Source organism: Haemaphysalis longicornis, unplaced genomic scaffold, assembly GCF_048455015.1.
Source record: "Haemaphysalis longicornis isolate Haplotype H1 unplaced genomic scaffold, Haemaphysalis longicornis Haplotype H1 scaffold_1, whole genome shotgun sequence".
Lineage (NCBI taxonomy): Eukaryota > Metazoa > Arthropoda > Arachnida > Ixodida > Ixodidae > Haemaphysalis > Haemaphysalis longicornis.
Window position 1 is genome coordinate 333,964,576 of NW_027526203.1, and position 13,586 is coordinate 333,978,161.

Consider the following 13,586-nt stretch of genomic DNA (forward strand, 5'->3'; position numbering starts at 1 on the left):
CTGACTACAGTTTCTGAAGCATTCTTTGCGGCTCTTTTACCAATTCATTGAAGACAGTGTCATCTTGTCAAGTGGTTCAAATATTCTCCCCATTAACTGATATCCCTCACTTCTCCCAATCAGGCCGCTTCCCAAGCATCTTTTTTTCGTAAATAACAGAGGACAGATGTCTCCTTGTGTTATGCCTTCATTGTAGGAAACTTTTCACCCTTCTTAAAAAATTTATCATGCCTGTGTATTCCTTGCTTATGCACTATAAAACAAAGAGCTATGGTGTTTGCTTTTAAAAATGTGCTATTACAAAAATACGGCATGAGTACGAGCATTTATATATGCAGTCAAAACAAAATCAAAATGGAATTGCGTTTCAAAAGGAAGCCCAAGGAATTGTAAGAACATAGAATTTTATGGGTATTCACACACATTCCAACACATACAGGGCTCCTCCTCAACCTTCTCCTCACTAAGATGAAGGTAAAATCACACGCAGTTGTCCCATAGAGTTTCTCAATCTTTGCTAGTGTTAACATGGTTCCTGCAAAAAAGATACTCCAAGGGAATCATGGGTAGTGTGTAGGTCAACGTTGGCATGGCCAGCCCCAGTCAGGCTACAAAAATGAGGTTTTTTGGCTAAAAGACAGGAAGGGAATGTTGCATTGCTAATATCATACTCGTCACAGAGAAATGCTTTTGTAAGCCACTTGAGGTTCGAAATAAATTATGCATTGTGGAAGAAAAAGAAGCAGGCATCTAGCAGTTGCCATACGCCGCCAAATTCAGTGATCCATTATGAATATATTTAGAAATCATTAATACACCCAGCGGAGTATTTTCTTTCTTTCAGTGATAAAGTGGTGGAAATACATTATTTACATCTGGTTTACATTTGGATCCATGGCAAATCGCCTGCATCAACAAGAACTATGATGACTGCTCTTTATGTTGGCTTGATATTTTATCAGTGGGGGGGGGGTCAGCTTAATAGCATTTAATGCAGGGTGCAATTTGTCATGGTCTGCCACTTGCTGCTACCTGGCACCTTTGCAATGGCAGCTTATGTTTTGCCGGCGGCTGCAATCCGGCAGATAAAGTGTTGTAAATGTCTCACCCCACGCAGGAACCTGAATATGAGCAGAAACGAATTGAGCAGATTTCATGGCGGTTTAGTGCATGGTGAAGCCTAGGCAGTTCGCACACGCGTGTATGCTGCTGAACAGCGCATCGCCACATACTGTACAACATCTGGCTGAACACACTGTGGCTCTGGCCATCGCAATGCTGGGAAGTAAGCTCTGCGGCTTCAGGTCTGCAAGACAGGCTAATAGTATCAGTACACAACAGCTGATGCAATGTGGGAGCAGGCCAAAAACAGAACTAAATAACACTTCAAATTCAAAGCTGACAAGTCCAATCCTTAGCACCAGCCTGACACATCGCCCATGATTTCCATGAAAGCACATGATTGAAGCACTAGTTCCCTCTGTAGGTAAGGTTGAGGGACTCTATGACTGTTCCACTCACTGTGATTTCACTGGATGAGACGCATCACTGTTTCGGTTGAGGAGACACAATCCGAATCTTTAGGAGAAACATCGGTGTGTCCTGCAACCCTGGTACTGGTTGTATGCACTTGATCAGCCCTCGTGGGAAGTGGGAGCACACTCGTGCTTTGCACTCTGCTCCTCACTAGCACGGCAGGCGGGATCATGAGCCACCACTATCTCCCTCTTGCGAGCAACAGGGTCGTCATAGCACTCGTCATTTGGCTGCTAATTGACCTGAGGAGTTGGGTGCACTGTTCCCTTTCTGTTCAGAGAGGGGAGAGGGGAGTGAACTGGAAGTTTATGGTGCTTATGAGCTCCAGAAAATGAGACAAGAAAAATAAGGGCCACTGGGAAAATACCCCTCCATACTATGGAGTTGTGGGCCGAATACTCACTTCCTATGGTTCAATTCCTAGATGGCCCCACCATAACACGGCGGGCCATTCTTGAAAACTGAAATAGAGACAGGTTGCATTTCATCCAGCCATGACTTCTGAGCAGACGGCTGCACTAAGCTTCCTCCTAGTCCTGCCTGTCATCATTGGAAGTGACCGGTTCAATGCTACTGACCTGAGATATGATGCCCTAATCCGTCAGCACTCCGCACACACCACTGCGCCCTCATTGACGTAGTTCGCAGAAAATGCGTCTTCCAAAATGTTCGCCTTATGTGATTTTTATAGGTTTTAATTCCTACTTTGCCTTCTCTGTTCCACGCAGCCTTGTTTGTAAGCACAGAGTGCGTTTGTGTGGTAGTGTGCCAGGCGCCAAGGTGCCGGCGTGGTGGCGCATAGTTCGAATTATTTGTGGTGCAGCCTATTCAGGTTCGAAATAACAGGCTTCTTTACATGTAGACTTCAATGGAGGCTTGGCCGGACCAAATCGGGCAGCTCAAATTACCCATCAATTCAAATTATTAAAGTTTGAATTAACGGGCTTTCACTGTACACCATGCTACTGAGAAAAGCCACTCTTCACGGCACTCCGAGGCATCTTGACCCTCCTCCATCTTTCCTTGCATAATTTTAAATGCAAGGGCCCTGAGGGGCGGTTGAGCCACTCTTGTCTTCTAGTTCACTCTAGAGAGAAGGGAGCCATGATGATGACAAGGACAACAAACACATCGTGGTGTATGTACAGGCAACTTTTTGCTTGAAGTTGGGCATAAGCCGTATTCCATGACGAAACACGCACAAGGTATGCATGTCCTCTGCGTGTTGCTGCCAAGTGTCATTTCTTCAGCTGGTTTGTGGGCATACCAGCGAGCTATTTCAGTGTCACTCCCAGGAGCCAGGCTACCACCCAGCAATTGACTGGCGCCCGTTTTCTTTGTCCCAACAGCGGTGCCCGGCTCTGGCGGCCGGCTGACGGCCAAGGACAACAACTGGTGGCGCAGCCTGACCCCCAACTACTACTTCCCCAAGCAGGAGAGCTCCACGGCAGCCGGCACCAACACCCTCATCCTGATCACCAGCATCGCGGGGCTGGGCATGTTTGTCCTCACCACCGTCATGATCCTGGTCAAGCTGCACAAGCAGCGCCGGCTCGAGGTGGTGGGCAGGGATGCCCTCCGAACCATCAGCGCAGATGTTGGTAGGCCTCCCCTCCTTTCTTCCTGGCTCCACACTTGGAAAGGGACGCATAGCACCGCTCTCATTGTTGCTGCCCTGGTCGAAGATGAACCGGCGCGCCTGGCAAGCTTGGCCCCGAACCACTACCGACACGAGGAGGGAGCTGAAATAACCGTGCTGGCATCTGGCGATAATGTGTATTTTAAGTGCGCATGTAAACTGTGCACACGCAAGTGAGCACATCAGATATTCACAAAACATTGCTTTTCACCCTGCTTTGCTTTGCTTTGCTGTGCAGCAGCAGTGTTCAATTTCTAGTCTTTGCTAGTCCTTTACTACTCTGTGGCGGCTAAAAGTGCACGCTCAGGATTATCAACAGCTCCTGTACTTTACTTTGTTTCACTCACCTTATGCAGTGCTCTTTTAAAGAAGACACAGTGACAGCAAAGTAGTTTCACACCATGCCCTGTACTTCCTGCTCATGGGAGCAGACAGCACATGTTCAGGTGTTGTCGAGGGGCATAGTTATGTTTTAAATACCATATTTGCATGACTCTAATGCACCCCAGTTGTTAAGTGCAGGTAAGCTTACTTATGAAAATTTGAAAAAATAATTCAACGCCGATTCTACCCGCATATGTGATTACGTATGTGGGTATAATCAGTGTACATGACACCTGGCGGAAGACATTTATTTGACACACGCAACTCTGGCAGCAAAATCTTTTGCACTTCATTAATTTGCTTATGCAGCCCCTACTGGCTTCAAAACTGTGACAGGGAACATTGAAAGTGTTTGAGCACCTTGACCTTCATAAGTTCAGACATAATGGGCCATCGTTTGTTCGTTTCCCCCTTAAAAATTCCGTCGGGGAGTTTTCAAGTTCTCAAGAACGTCCATGCTCAAGGCTGGTAAATTGTTGCCTCAAAGCCTTGCGGGACAATATAATGCTCCTTTGTTTACATCAATCATGCACACGTTACTGGGCACCCAGTGTGTGTGATGCCACTCATTTCCCCTCTCTCTCGGTAAGTAAAATAACCTTGCGTTGTAAAGATGCTTTACGGTGGTCCCTCCTCAGAACCATGGCCGCTGAAATGGGGAGCTAATAGCTGCAGCAGCGCCCGCCGCGGTGGCTCAGTGACTAAGACGTTGTGCTGCTGAGCACAAGGACGCGTTTTTGATTCCCGTCCGCGGCGGCCACTTTTCTGATGGAGGCAAAAAGCAAAAACGCCTGTGTGTACGAGATTTCGACGCACGTTAAAGATCCCCAGGTGGTCAAAATTAATCCGAAGCCCTCCACTACGGCGTACCTCATCACCTGTGTTGCGTTGGCGCGTTAACCCGGCAATCAATCAATAGCTGCAGCAGCAACATATGCAACACCTCGGGCCAAATTCTACTGGGTGCCGGAATTCCGGCAGGGTTGACTCCGGCGGGGTTGATTTCCCGCGGGGTCTACGTGACGTCACCGAATTATAGCCAAAACTTATTCGTGCGATGCAGGCTCGGTGGTGTTTTCGCTCTGCGCCAATCGCGTAAGACCCTGCGGGAAATTAACCCCGCTGGATACCTTCCATTGCCCTTCCTGATTGTTCCGGCACCCAGTAGAATACAGCCCCTGCTAAGGGTATGCCAAAATTTACTCATGTGACGCTGATAGAATGTTTTGCATCGGATTGAACTGGATTTTGGGAAGAGTTGGTGCAATGCTGTTGCTGTTAGCCACTTTACAGATGTTTTCACTTTTAAGCCTGATTATAACTGTAACACCGACAAAAATTTGAAGGCTACTTTAAGTGAAAAAAGCGTGTTAGAATTGTGCAAATATGGTACTACATATGCTTCTCTTATTGAGTTATGCCGTCTTGCTCGCTCTCCCTATTGGCTGATGCCTGCTGTAACTTCCCCAGTGCTGCACAAAGTTTGTGAAATGGAGTATTGAGCTAGGGTGACTGTGTTGCTGAAGATGGAAAACAGGACACCCCAGCATGCTTTGAGGGCAGAGAAGAAAAGATAGAAACAGAAAGGAGGTAAAACCAGTAATTTAAATCTATGCCTCCTATGAAAGCTCCGGTGCATAGCATGTTTTTTGGGCTACGAAAAAGTCCACTACAAGAGCAAACCCTTGTTGTGCATCACTAGTTATGCTGGCAATGTTTGTTGTATGTTGATGTTTTCTTTTGAGGATTCCACTCTAAGAAACCCTGTCATCAGACTTTCACATGAAAAGTAAATGCTCCGGCAACATGATTCGCAACATAGAAACAAGAAGCCGAAGCTTCTTTATTGTCAGTATTCAACTCATAGTAGAGAATGCTCACACTCGCTCCACTGGTGTTGTGGTACGTTTCTTGGAAGCATTATATTCAGCTCCACATTTCGTCAACTTGCTGAAAAATGTATTTTCTGTTTCCATGTCTCTAAACACTTGCAAGAATCTGTCCTAGAATGATGTGCCCCAGGAGCTCCGCTCCCCAAATATTTTGATATTTTTTGCTGCAAGGACATGTGGACAAACGCTACTTCTTTTGGAAGCTCATCCTGTGGCAAGCTCGAGAATAGTAGGAAGTATGGCAGTAGTTCTCTATAATGAAAAATATAGCTTTGGCTTCCTGTCTTTCTCTCTTCGAAGTAGATGTGCTTTATACATAAAACATGCTCCTAAAACCAAGACACAGTGCTTTATCAAGACACAAAAACAGGAAGACCGACGTCAACCTCCTCGACGAGTAATAATCAGACTTTTCAGGCATAGCAGGAAAGAACAACAGAGCCTACACTGAAAGCGGGAAAAGGCATGGTCAAGCAAAGAGCCATATTCAACTGAGGTCAGGCAAGCAAGCGGCCAAGTGCAGTTAGCCAGCATGCCTCCAGCGCCATGTGAAGACTGCCTTATCCGCTCATGTGTCAGCACGGTGATGAAGCGTGGGTGAAGCTTGACTCGCATCAGTCAACGATTGCCACTTCCTGATTTGCCATTTATTTTCAGTATTGCTCATTCGTGAGGTGGGAAGTATCGTGGAAGCATAGAAGTGTGCTAGGTATGTGGCTAACCATCAACTCGGCAGACGCCGTGCGCATGGCACACTTTTCATTTTGCCCCTTGCATAACTCGCCCCTTTCGCAACTTGCGCCAGGGCATTGCTTGGGCTCTCAGAAAGAAGTGTACATTGCTGTAGGAACATGTCGGCACTAAACAGCCTACGCAACGACACATTCCTGTCGTGCCATGATGGAGGAGGTACTTAATTCGTGTCCAAAATGCTTCCCTTGCAGACAGTGACTCAGGTTCCATTGGTCCTGGAAGGTACCCCTTTGGTCTCAGCGACGCCCCTCTTTATGACCCACCCCCATCCTATGACGACGTGATCAAGTTTTACATGCCACCCCCACCAGCCTACAGTGCAATTGTTGAAGCACGTTCCGCAACTCCCGTCAGCAGCCACCCTAACCCCAGCATTGGTGGCTCATCGCATCGATTTGGCATCGAGAATGCAGCGTACGTGCCAGACGATGGGCACTGCACCCCTTCCCGCCAGAGAAGCTCAAGTGGCCGGCACCGGTCCTCCTCCTCCTCCAAGGCGACCCAGCTGCTCAGAGTGATCCTGCCCCCCGTGACCGTCTTTGAGCGCGGTCCCCAGCGCAGGCACAAATCGACGTCCGTCGATCCCAAGCAGCTGGGCCTGCCTTCTAGTCGTAGCCAGCCACCCCAGCACCGGCACGGCCCAGCGGCTGCATCCGGTGGGCCCACGACCGGTGGCGGCCCTTCTAGTCCAGCCAGGGACCGGCTTGGTGCCAAGTCTCCTCCGGTGCAGCAGCCACTGGGACAGCCGCACTGCCAGTGCGGGGGGGCCTGCTCGTGCGCCACTTCCCCGCCACCCAGGGTGCACCGGCTGCTCGTTCACTCCACTGCCAAGAGCCGACAACCAGGGAGCACCGCAACAGCAGGCCCAGAGCTCGCCAGCCGGTCGGCCCCAAAGGCCAAGAGAGATTGGCCTCAGTCCTGCACCAGTGCAGCCTTGCCAGAGCCCAGCACTGTGGCACGGGTCGAGCCACCACTTCCATCGACGAAGCCGAGCCAGTTGCGTGGCCCCAGATGCCCCACTCTTGGGGGTGGTGCAGCTCCGGAGCATCCAGGCGTTGACTCACAAGCAACCGAAACGGCCGTCACCAAGGACACACAGCCGCTGCTGAGGAGAACCTCATCGCTGCCAGAGCTGGCAGCTGTATTACCAGCACGCTTGAGGGTCACGCCTCACAAGGCGATGCCAGCCGCTGGCCAGAACTCTGCTGCGCTGTGTGACCAGGTGGACTTGCCAAAGGTGACCGAGTCAACGCGACCGTAGGCGTACAGTGTGACATAAAGTAAAAAAAAAAGTGTTCCTATGTTAAAACGCAGTGTGTTTGTGTGTGTATATGTGTGTGTGTGTCAATATACATGTCAACCAGAGTTTGCAGTGGCTGAAATTACAGCCAAGGTATTCACAGCAAACATGCCCCATTACGACTCGCTCGCATCAGCGCTATTGTCACCCCCATAGAAGAACAGAGATGTGTGTCTGTGTCCCAGTTTATGTGTGTTGACAAGAAAAAAGATGTGATGGTGCCCCTGTCGAGACATGTTTAGGGTAGCATGCCAAACAGTGACCATTGTATTCCTATAATTTTCTCAGCTATCTACTCTGCAAGATTGAGATCTCCTAATATCTAATGTCATGTCACATCCATATATGTAGTAATGGCTGCACAGATTAAAATCTGCGCTGTTTACGAGGTGGAAAATATGTTTGTCCTGATAGTAGTTGTGTTTTGGCCATCATAAGGAGCTTAGCATTCATGTAACAGCTTACTACACAGAACAAGCTGCGTACATTTCTGACTGTGTCTAAAGGTACGTTCGACGTACTCACACACATTTTTTTAAAGGTATGTCGGACCTGTGGTATGCTTTATCCGATCATTTTTTCCTCGCCATCAAAAAAAAATTGTCCTTGTAAAATTGCAGAGCAGTAAGTATGATATGAAGCAAGTGCACCTTCCAGGATAAGTTTGCTGAAACCAACCTCAGATTATTTCACATTCTCAAAAATTTTTTTCCCAGAGTCAATCCATACTTGCACATGATGTTTAAATTTATCGAACTTTCTAAATTCAGTAAATATTCTCATAAATTTCACGTATCTTTAAAAATACATGTGGACATGCATGACAGATACGTCATTTGTAATACTCACACAAAAGCCATTTGCAAGAAAGTATATTCTTAATTTTCTTAATTTGATGTTTTGTGCACTGTCTTAGCGTGTGTGGCTGACGTGACACAATGGCCATCAGCATGGCCAGCTACACTTGGTAATTGGTTATGGACACCAAAACCACTTACGGAAAAAGGTTGCTGCAGCCAGCGCTACCAGCACCTGTGTTATCGCCAATGTGACAGGATTCTGCCAGCCCGGCTGGTTAATCGCATTGTCGGAAAGTGCATATCAGGACCGCTTAATTAAGGCTGTTTAGTTTTACACCCATCCTGTGGCAACTATGTATATGGCTATTAGCTCAGCCAAATTCCTCTGGCTGTTTTCAAACTCAATTCAAACATTCAGCATGACCTCTGCTGTGCAATAGTGGTAGTAGAATTGAAGGTTGTTAGCTCAGGCAGGATTAGCCTGGCATGAAATTGCTGGAGATTGCTCAGCCTGAGTGATACCATACCGCATCAAAAACCCAACGAGTCAACACTGAGTTCTGCGGCCCTAAAAGAAAACTCCAGCAGGAGCTGAGAAACAGCTCTTCATATCGTTCAATGACCCCTAGGAAAATTGATGTCATCTGATCAGCATGCAGAACTCGTAGTCTCTAGTGATCACAAAAAAAGTTTGTCTACTCCAGGTTGTGGCCTGCCATGCACTCCCCAACGTGCACCAACTTTTTCCAAACTACTCGAGCACATTTTGATGCATTTAAATCATAGCTTAGGTATCATTACTGGATTTACAGTGGGAAAAGGTGTTTCCAGAATGAAGAGTTCATTCAGAAATCTTTGTTTTACATTTGAGGTTGCCGCTGCTTGCTTTCCAAAGTCTCTTCTCAGCTTTGCTTTTTCACATGTGTTCAGCAATTTTACAAAGCCATACTTTGTGGGAATGCACCTTTTGTCCACAAAAGGCACCTAGGGTGAATGTTTCAGTTGCATCCGCTTCAAAGACATTCGTTTTACTTCCACTTCAAGCCGCAATGTAGTTCCAGTGGCGAGTCCTCTGACATGCACAGAAACCAAGCCTTGCTTATTTTGTGTCACATTGGTGTAGTTTGGCTTCAGCCAATCAGGGCTAGCTTGAAGTGGACCGTTTGAAATGGACATGCCTATGAATTCCACTCCTGGTGCGGCATATTGTAATTCGATGTATCTTTATCCCTTTGCGACACGGCGTGTACAATTGTACACGCAACTTTTAAGAGCATTTTTGTGAGTTACAATTGTCGTCATCCCCACTTGAACTGCTCAGCCAGCATTCGCATTTCCCGCCGTAAGGCGGGAAATGCCAATGCTGGCTGAGCAGTTCAAGTGGGGCTCAAGAACACCTACTGAGCGGTTCAAGAACACCTACTTGGCACACCAAATGCTCGGCGCATCAAGTAGGTGTTCTTGGTTTTACATTTTCTATCTAGCTAAATGTTTATTAAAGCAAAACAAAAGCTGTCACCTTAATATACAAGGGCTACAGATCACAATAATGTGTATACGTTTTCTATTGTAGTAATGGTTAGCAAACGGTGGTCACGTTTACGATAGCATGTTTACGATTAGGACACGACTTAATTTATTAACTACTTACGAGATCGAGTTGTTTATGGTTTTTAAGTGAAATTTTGGTCATCAAAAACACACACGGGCAGTTTCAAATTTTCTGGCGACTACATCCTAATGCGTGTCACAATGGGTTAAGAAATGCACGTGGCTGCATCTGCATAACCTTAAGAAATTTTTCTGGGTATGTCCAACGTACCTTTAGACACAGCATACTTTCAAATGTTATTGCCATACCTTGCAGTCTCGTGGGCTTATTCAGAACAAATACAGTGTAATGTGCACATTTATGCTCATAAATACTCCCCAACTGTTGTGTGAACTTAATGCAGCGCAGAAAATATGCTTTGGCAATCGGCTAGCCGGAAGCAATTTAAAATCAGATACAAAAAGAATGGTTGACGGTGTTTGTAAAGACGATATATTTCTGTTCTGTGAAGTCGCAACATTTTACGCAGACCCACTCTTTTTGTGTGGTTTATTGGTGTGCAAAAATGAAATCGTGCATCCAATGAAGTAATAAAAATGCCATAACATTATGCTTGCGTCATTTGTCTTTGTGCACAATTTCTCGTTCCTATAGGTCTTTCTAAAATTTGCCTGTTGACTCCTCATGCAAGAGGCCGTACAACGACACCTCAAAAAGAGAACATCTAGGGATCTCTGTTGCACTTTCAATTTTCTGCCAACATGTGCTGCACACACGAGCTGTGTTGCTACAGGTATCAACTCCGTGGAGAAAGAAGCCCCAGGAGTTCGAATGGGGTTCACTTTCCTACTTAAATAGTTAACCAATTAAGGTGAAGCGTTGCTTGGGGCAATTTGGGGAAACACATCGCAGAGCGGAATTCTCTGCAACCACCTACCACAATAACCTGCGTGTGAACGGTGGGGGCCAAAATTTTGAGTTGCACCAGTGATTTCTAAATTTATAAATGTGAATGCCACATAAACATATCTCCTTGATCGCAACAGCTGTCAAGTTACATAAAAGGGACACTAAAGCATAAGAATAGGTTTGTCTGTATTGGTAGATTACAGTGTTTAATCCACATATATGAGGAGCTTTTTTTTCGAAATGAGTCAAAACCACCTGAACAGAATTCAAAAAACAAACGAATTAAAATTTGATAGCGGACCTAAATGCAACGCTGTCAAAGCTAACTTCCTCAAGCTGACATGTAGAACGTACGTATCATATAATAGCTCTGACAGCACTGCATTTAGGCCCGATCACACATTTTCGCTCGTTTCTGAAATTGTGTTCAGGGGATTTGACTCGTTTCGAAAAAAAGCTTCTCATATATACCAGTACCACTCACATCAGCAGCAGCAGCAGTTGCTTACTAAAGGAGCCATGAATACAAAATACAAGTTTGGCTTCGTCCTGATAACAATGACACCAATTTTACCACAACCTTCAAAGAAATATTCAAGATATGAAAGAAAACATGAAGCAGTGGCACCTCCCCAGCTACTTTCCGATGATGTCTTTATGGCATCACAGGATCTTGTTTGTGCGTGCATTCGGCAGCCACCGACCTAAGCCGCCAGCAAGCAACATGGCTGGGTAATTGTTGTGGGGGCTTCTCATTCCATTTGATCGCATCACTTCAACGCCAACGTGCAGTTAACACACTGATAGCTATGATTTTACTGCTGGCCCATCATATGTCACTCATTTATTTATTTTTATTTATTCAGGTACCCCTAAAGGCCCTCCGTAGAAGGGCATTACATAGGGGGGAGCATGTGCATACATCAAACAAACAAAACATAAATGGGTGCTAACAAAATCACAAATTACAAATTTACAAAACACGAGCGATAAGAACTTTTCTGACAGATACCTCAAAGGCAAAAAAAGATGCGCAAGTAAAAACAGAATTAGGTCGTTTCATTCAAAGTCTTGAAATTTTGTTGCTAGCTCCTGTGGCAAGGTAGGTTATTCCTGTGGTAGGTTATTTTCCATTCTATGACCGTGCGTGGAAAGAATGATCACGCCGAGGAAATGAAATGGTGGGTGAGTGAAAGAAGCCGTTGCAAAGACGTTCATGGTGATACAAAAAAGTGTTAGGCGAGCATGTTGGTGGGGCAGTGATAATAAAACCCACTCGGTGCGATTTTTTATTGCTGTGACGCTTGCGTACAATGAATAATCCAAAAAAATCAAACAAACAGCACGATTTTGCAGGGATTCAATATCGCGTATAATGTATTCTTGACTTGGATCCCGGATGGCAGACGCATATTCAATTTTAGGGCGGATAAGAGTGAGTATGCATACTGCGTGACTAGTGCGAAATTTGAAAGTTTTTCAGTATTTTTTTCCGTTTTTTTTTTCCAGTTAAAAAGTGTCTTTTGCAGCTGAGATGAAGCTGAATAAGTTGCCAAAGGCTAGTTCTTTCAAGCTGAACAAAGCTGTCTTTTGTCTTCATGGCCCCTTAATGCAGAAAGTGCCAAAAGCTTGAAAAATGTTATCGCCATCCCATATCGTACATTTTCGAACATTAAAATTTGTAATGTCACACATCATGACTGGGGAAGAGATTGGCAGAACTTTTTGTAAGCATTTTTCTGGAAAATACAAAAAAAAAAACAGTAAGGTAGGGTTATGTATGCGTAAAATGGATATACAGTAATCCCTCGTTATAACAAAATCACTTTACTCAAAATATCGCTTTATTCGAAATTTATTCTGGTCCCAACCCAAACGCATGCATTTTAGGCTGCATTACTCAAAGCGCACGAAGAGCGTGACCCGCTTAGAGCGAAATGGCGAGCGGACGCATGGCCGAGCGGCAGCAACGCAGGGGCGAGTAAGGCTGTCAACATGGCGGGTCAACGCAAGCTGGTGCTTCCCTGGCAATTTTCTCGAGCCAGTCATGCTCGATTCGCCCCATCCGACTTTAGAGAAACGGTTAAAATTCGTGGTGGGGTCACTGAATTTTATTCCTAGACATTGATCAATGGCGTGGACGCGACGGTGCGTGAACACCGATACTCGGAACACTAGAATTAGCAGTGTCGTCGACAACGGGGGCGCCAAAAAACTTTTGTGTGGCAAACTTCACGGCTGCACACCTTGGGAAAAAATGGCCAAGCGGTCATGCAAAGCCCCTAGAGCAAAACCAGTCAGTTTTCATGATTGCGCTTAGTACCTGCAATGAGCGGTTAATCATTTTTTTAGCTCAACAAACACAACCTCAGACTCGAGCCACGGTGTTTGCGGCGCTTTCCAGATCAAAACTCTCCTAGCATTCCGTGACTCCCGCATGCCCCCTATAAAAGCAACCACTGCCACTGCCACTTTTACGTGCGGCGACCGCAGCGTCATGCAATGCTTGGCCAAATTGGAGCAGGGTTTGCTTGTGCCCGGCAAGAACTTTAAACAGTCAAAGCTCTCTGCCTTTTTCGCACCTGAATAAATTTTTGCTTCACTTAATTAATACATCGTACTTTCATTCCTCGCAGCTGTGGTGGAATTAAAGCTCAAATGCTTTACCTTTTCTTAAGTGGTCGCTTATATTGAAATACCGCTTATAACGAAATTTTTCGCCATCCTGCTGACTTCGTTACAACGAGGGATTACTGTATCTGCAAACTTTTGCTGAACAGATGACGTTACAAAATACACAAATTTTACCTAGTTAGCTACT

The 13,586-nt window shown here is 45.8% G+C and overlaps 1 protein-coding gene across 1 annotated transcript in view; it reads left to right on the forward strand.

The window, feature by feature from the left end:
• Nucleotides 1-9,846, forward strand: part of Culd (CUB and LDLa domain) — a 201,698-nt gene extending 191,852 nt beyond the window's left edge. Inside the window, exons 11-12 of the mRNA XM_077683855.1 lie at nt 2,886-3,137; nt 6,396-9,846. Of these exons, the coding sequence (XP_077539981.1) occupies nt 2,886-3,137; nt 6,396-7,465 (1,322 nt within the window). The 3' untranslated portion in view covers nt 7,466-9,846. The remainder of the gene's footprint in view (nt 1-2,885; nt 3,138-6,395) is intronic.
• Nucleotides 9,847-13,586: the final 3,740 nt, after the last annotated feature.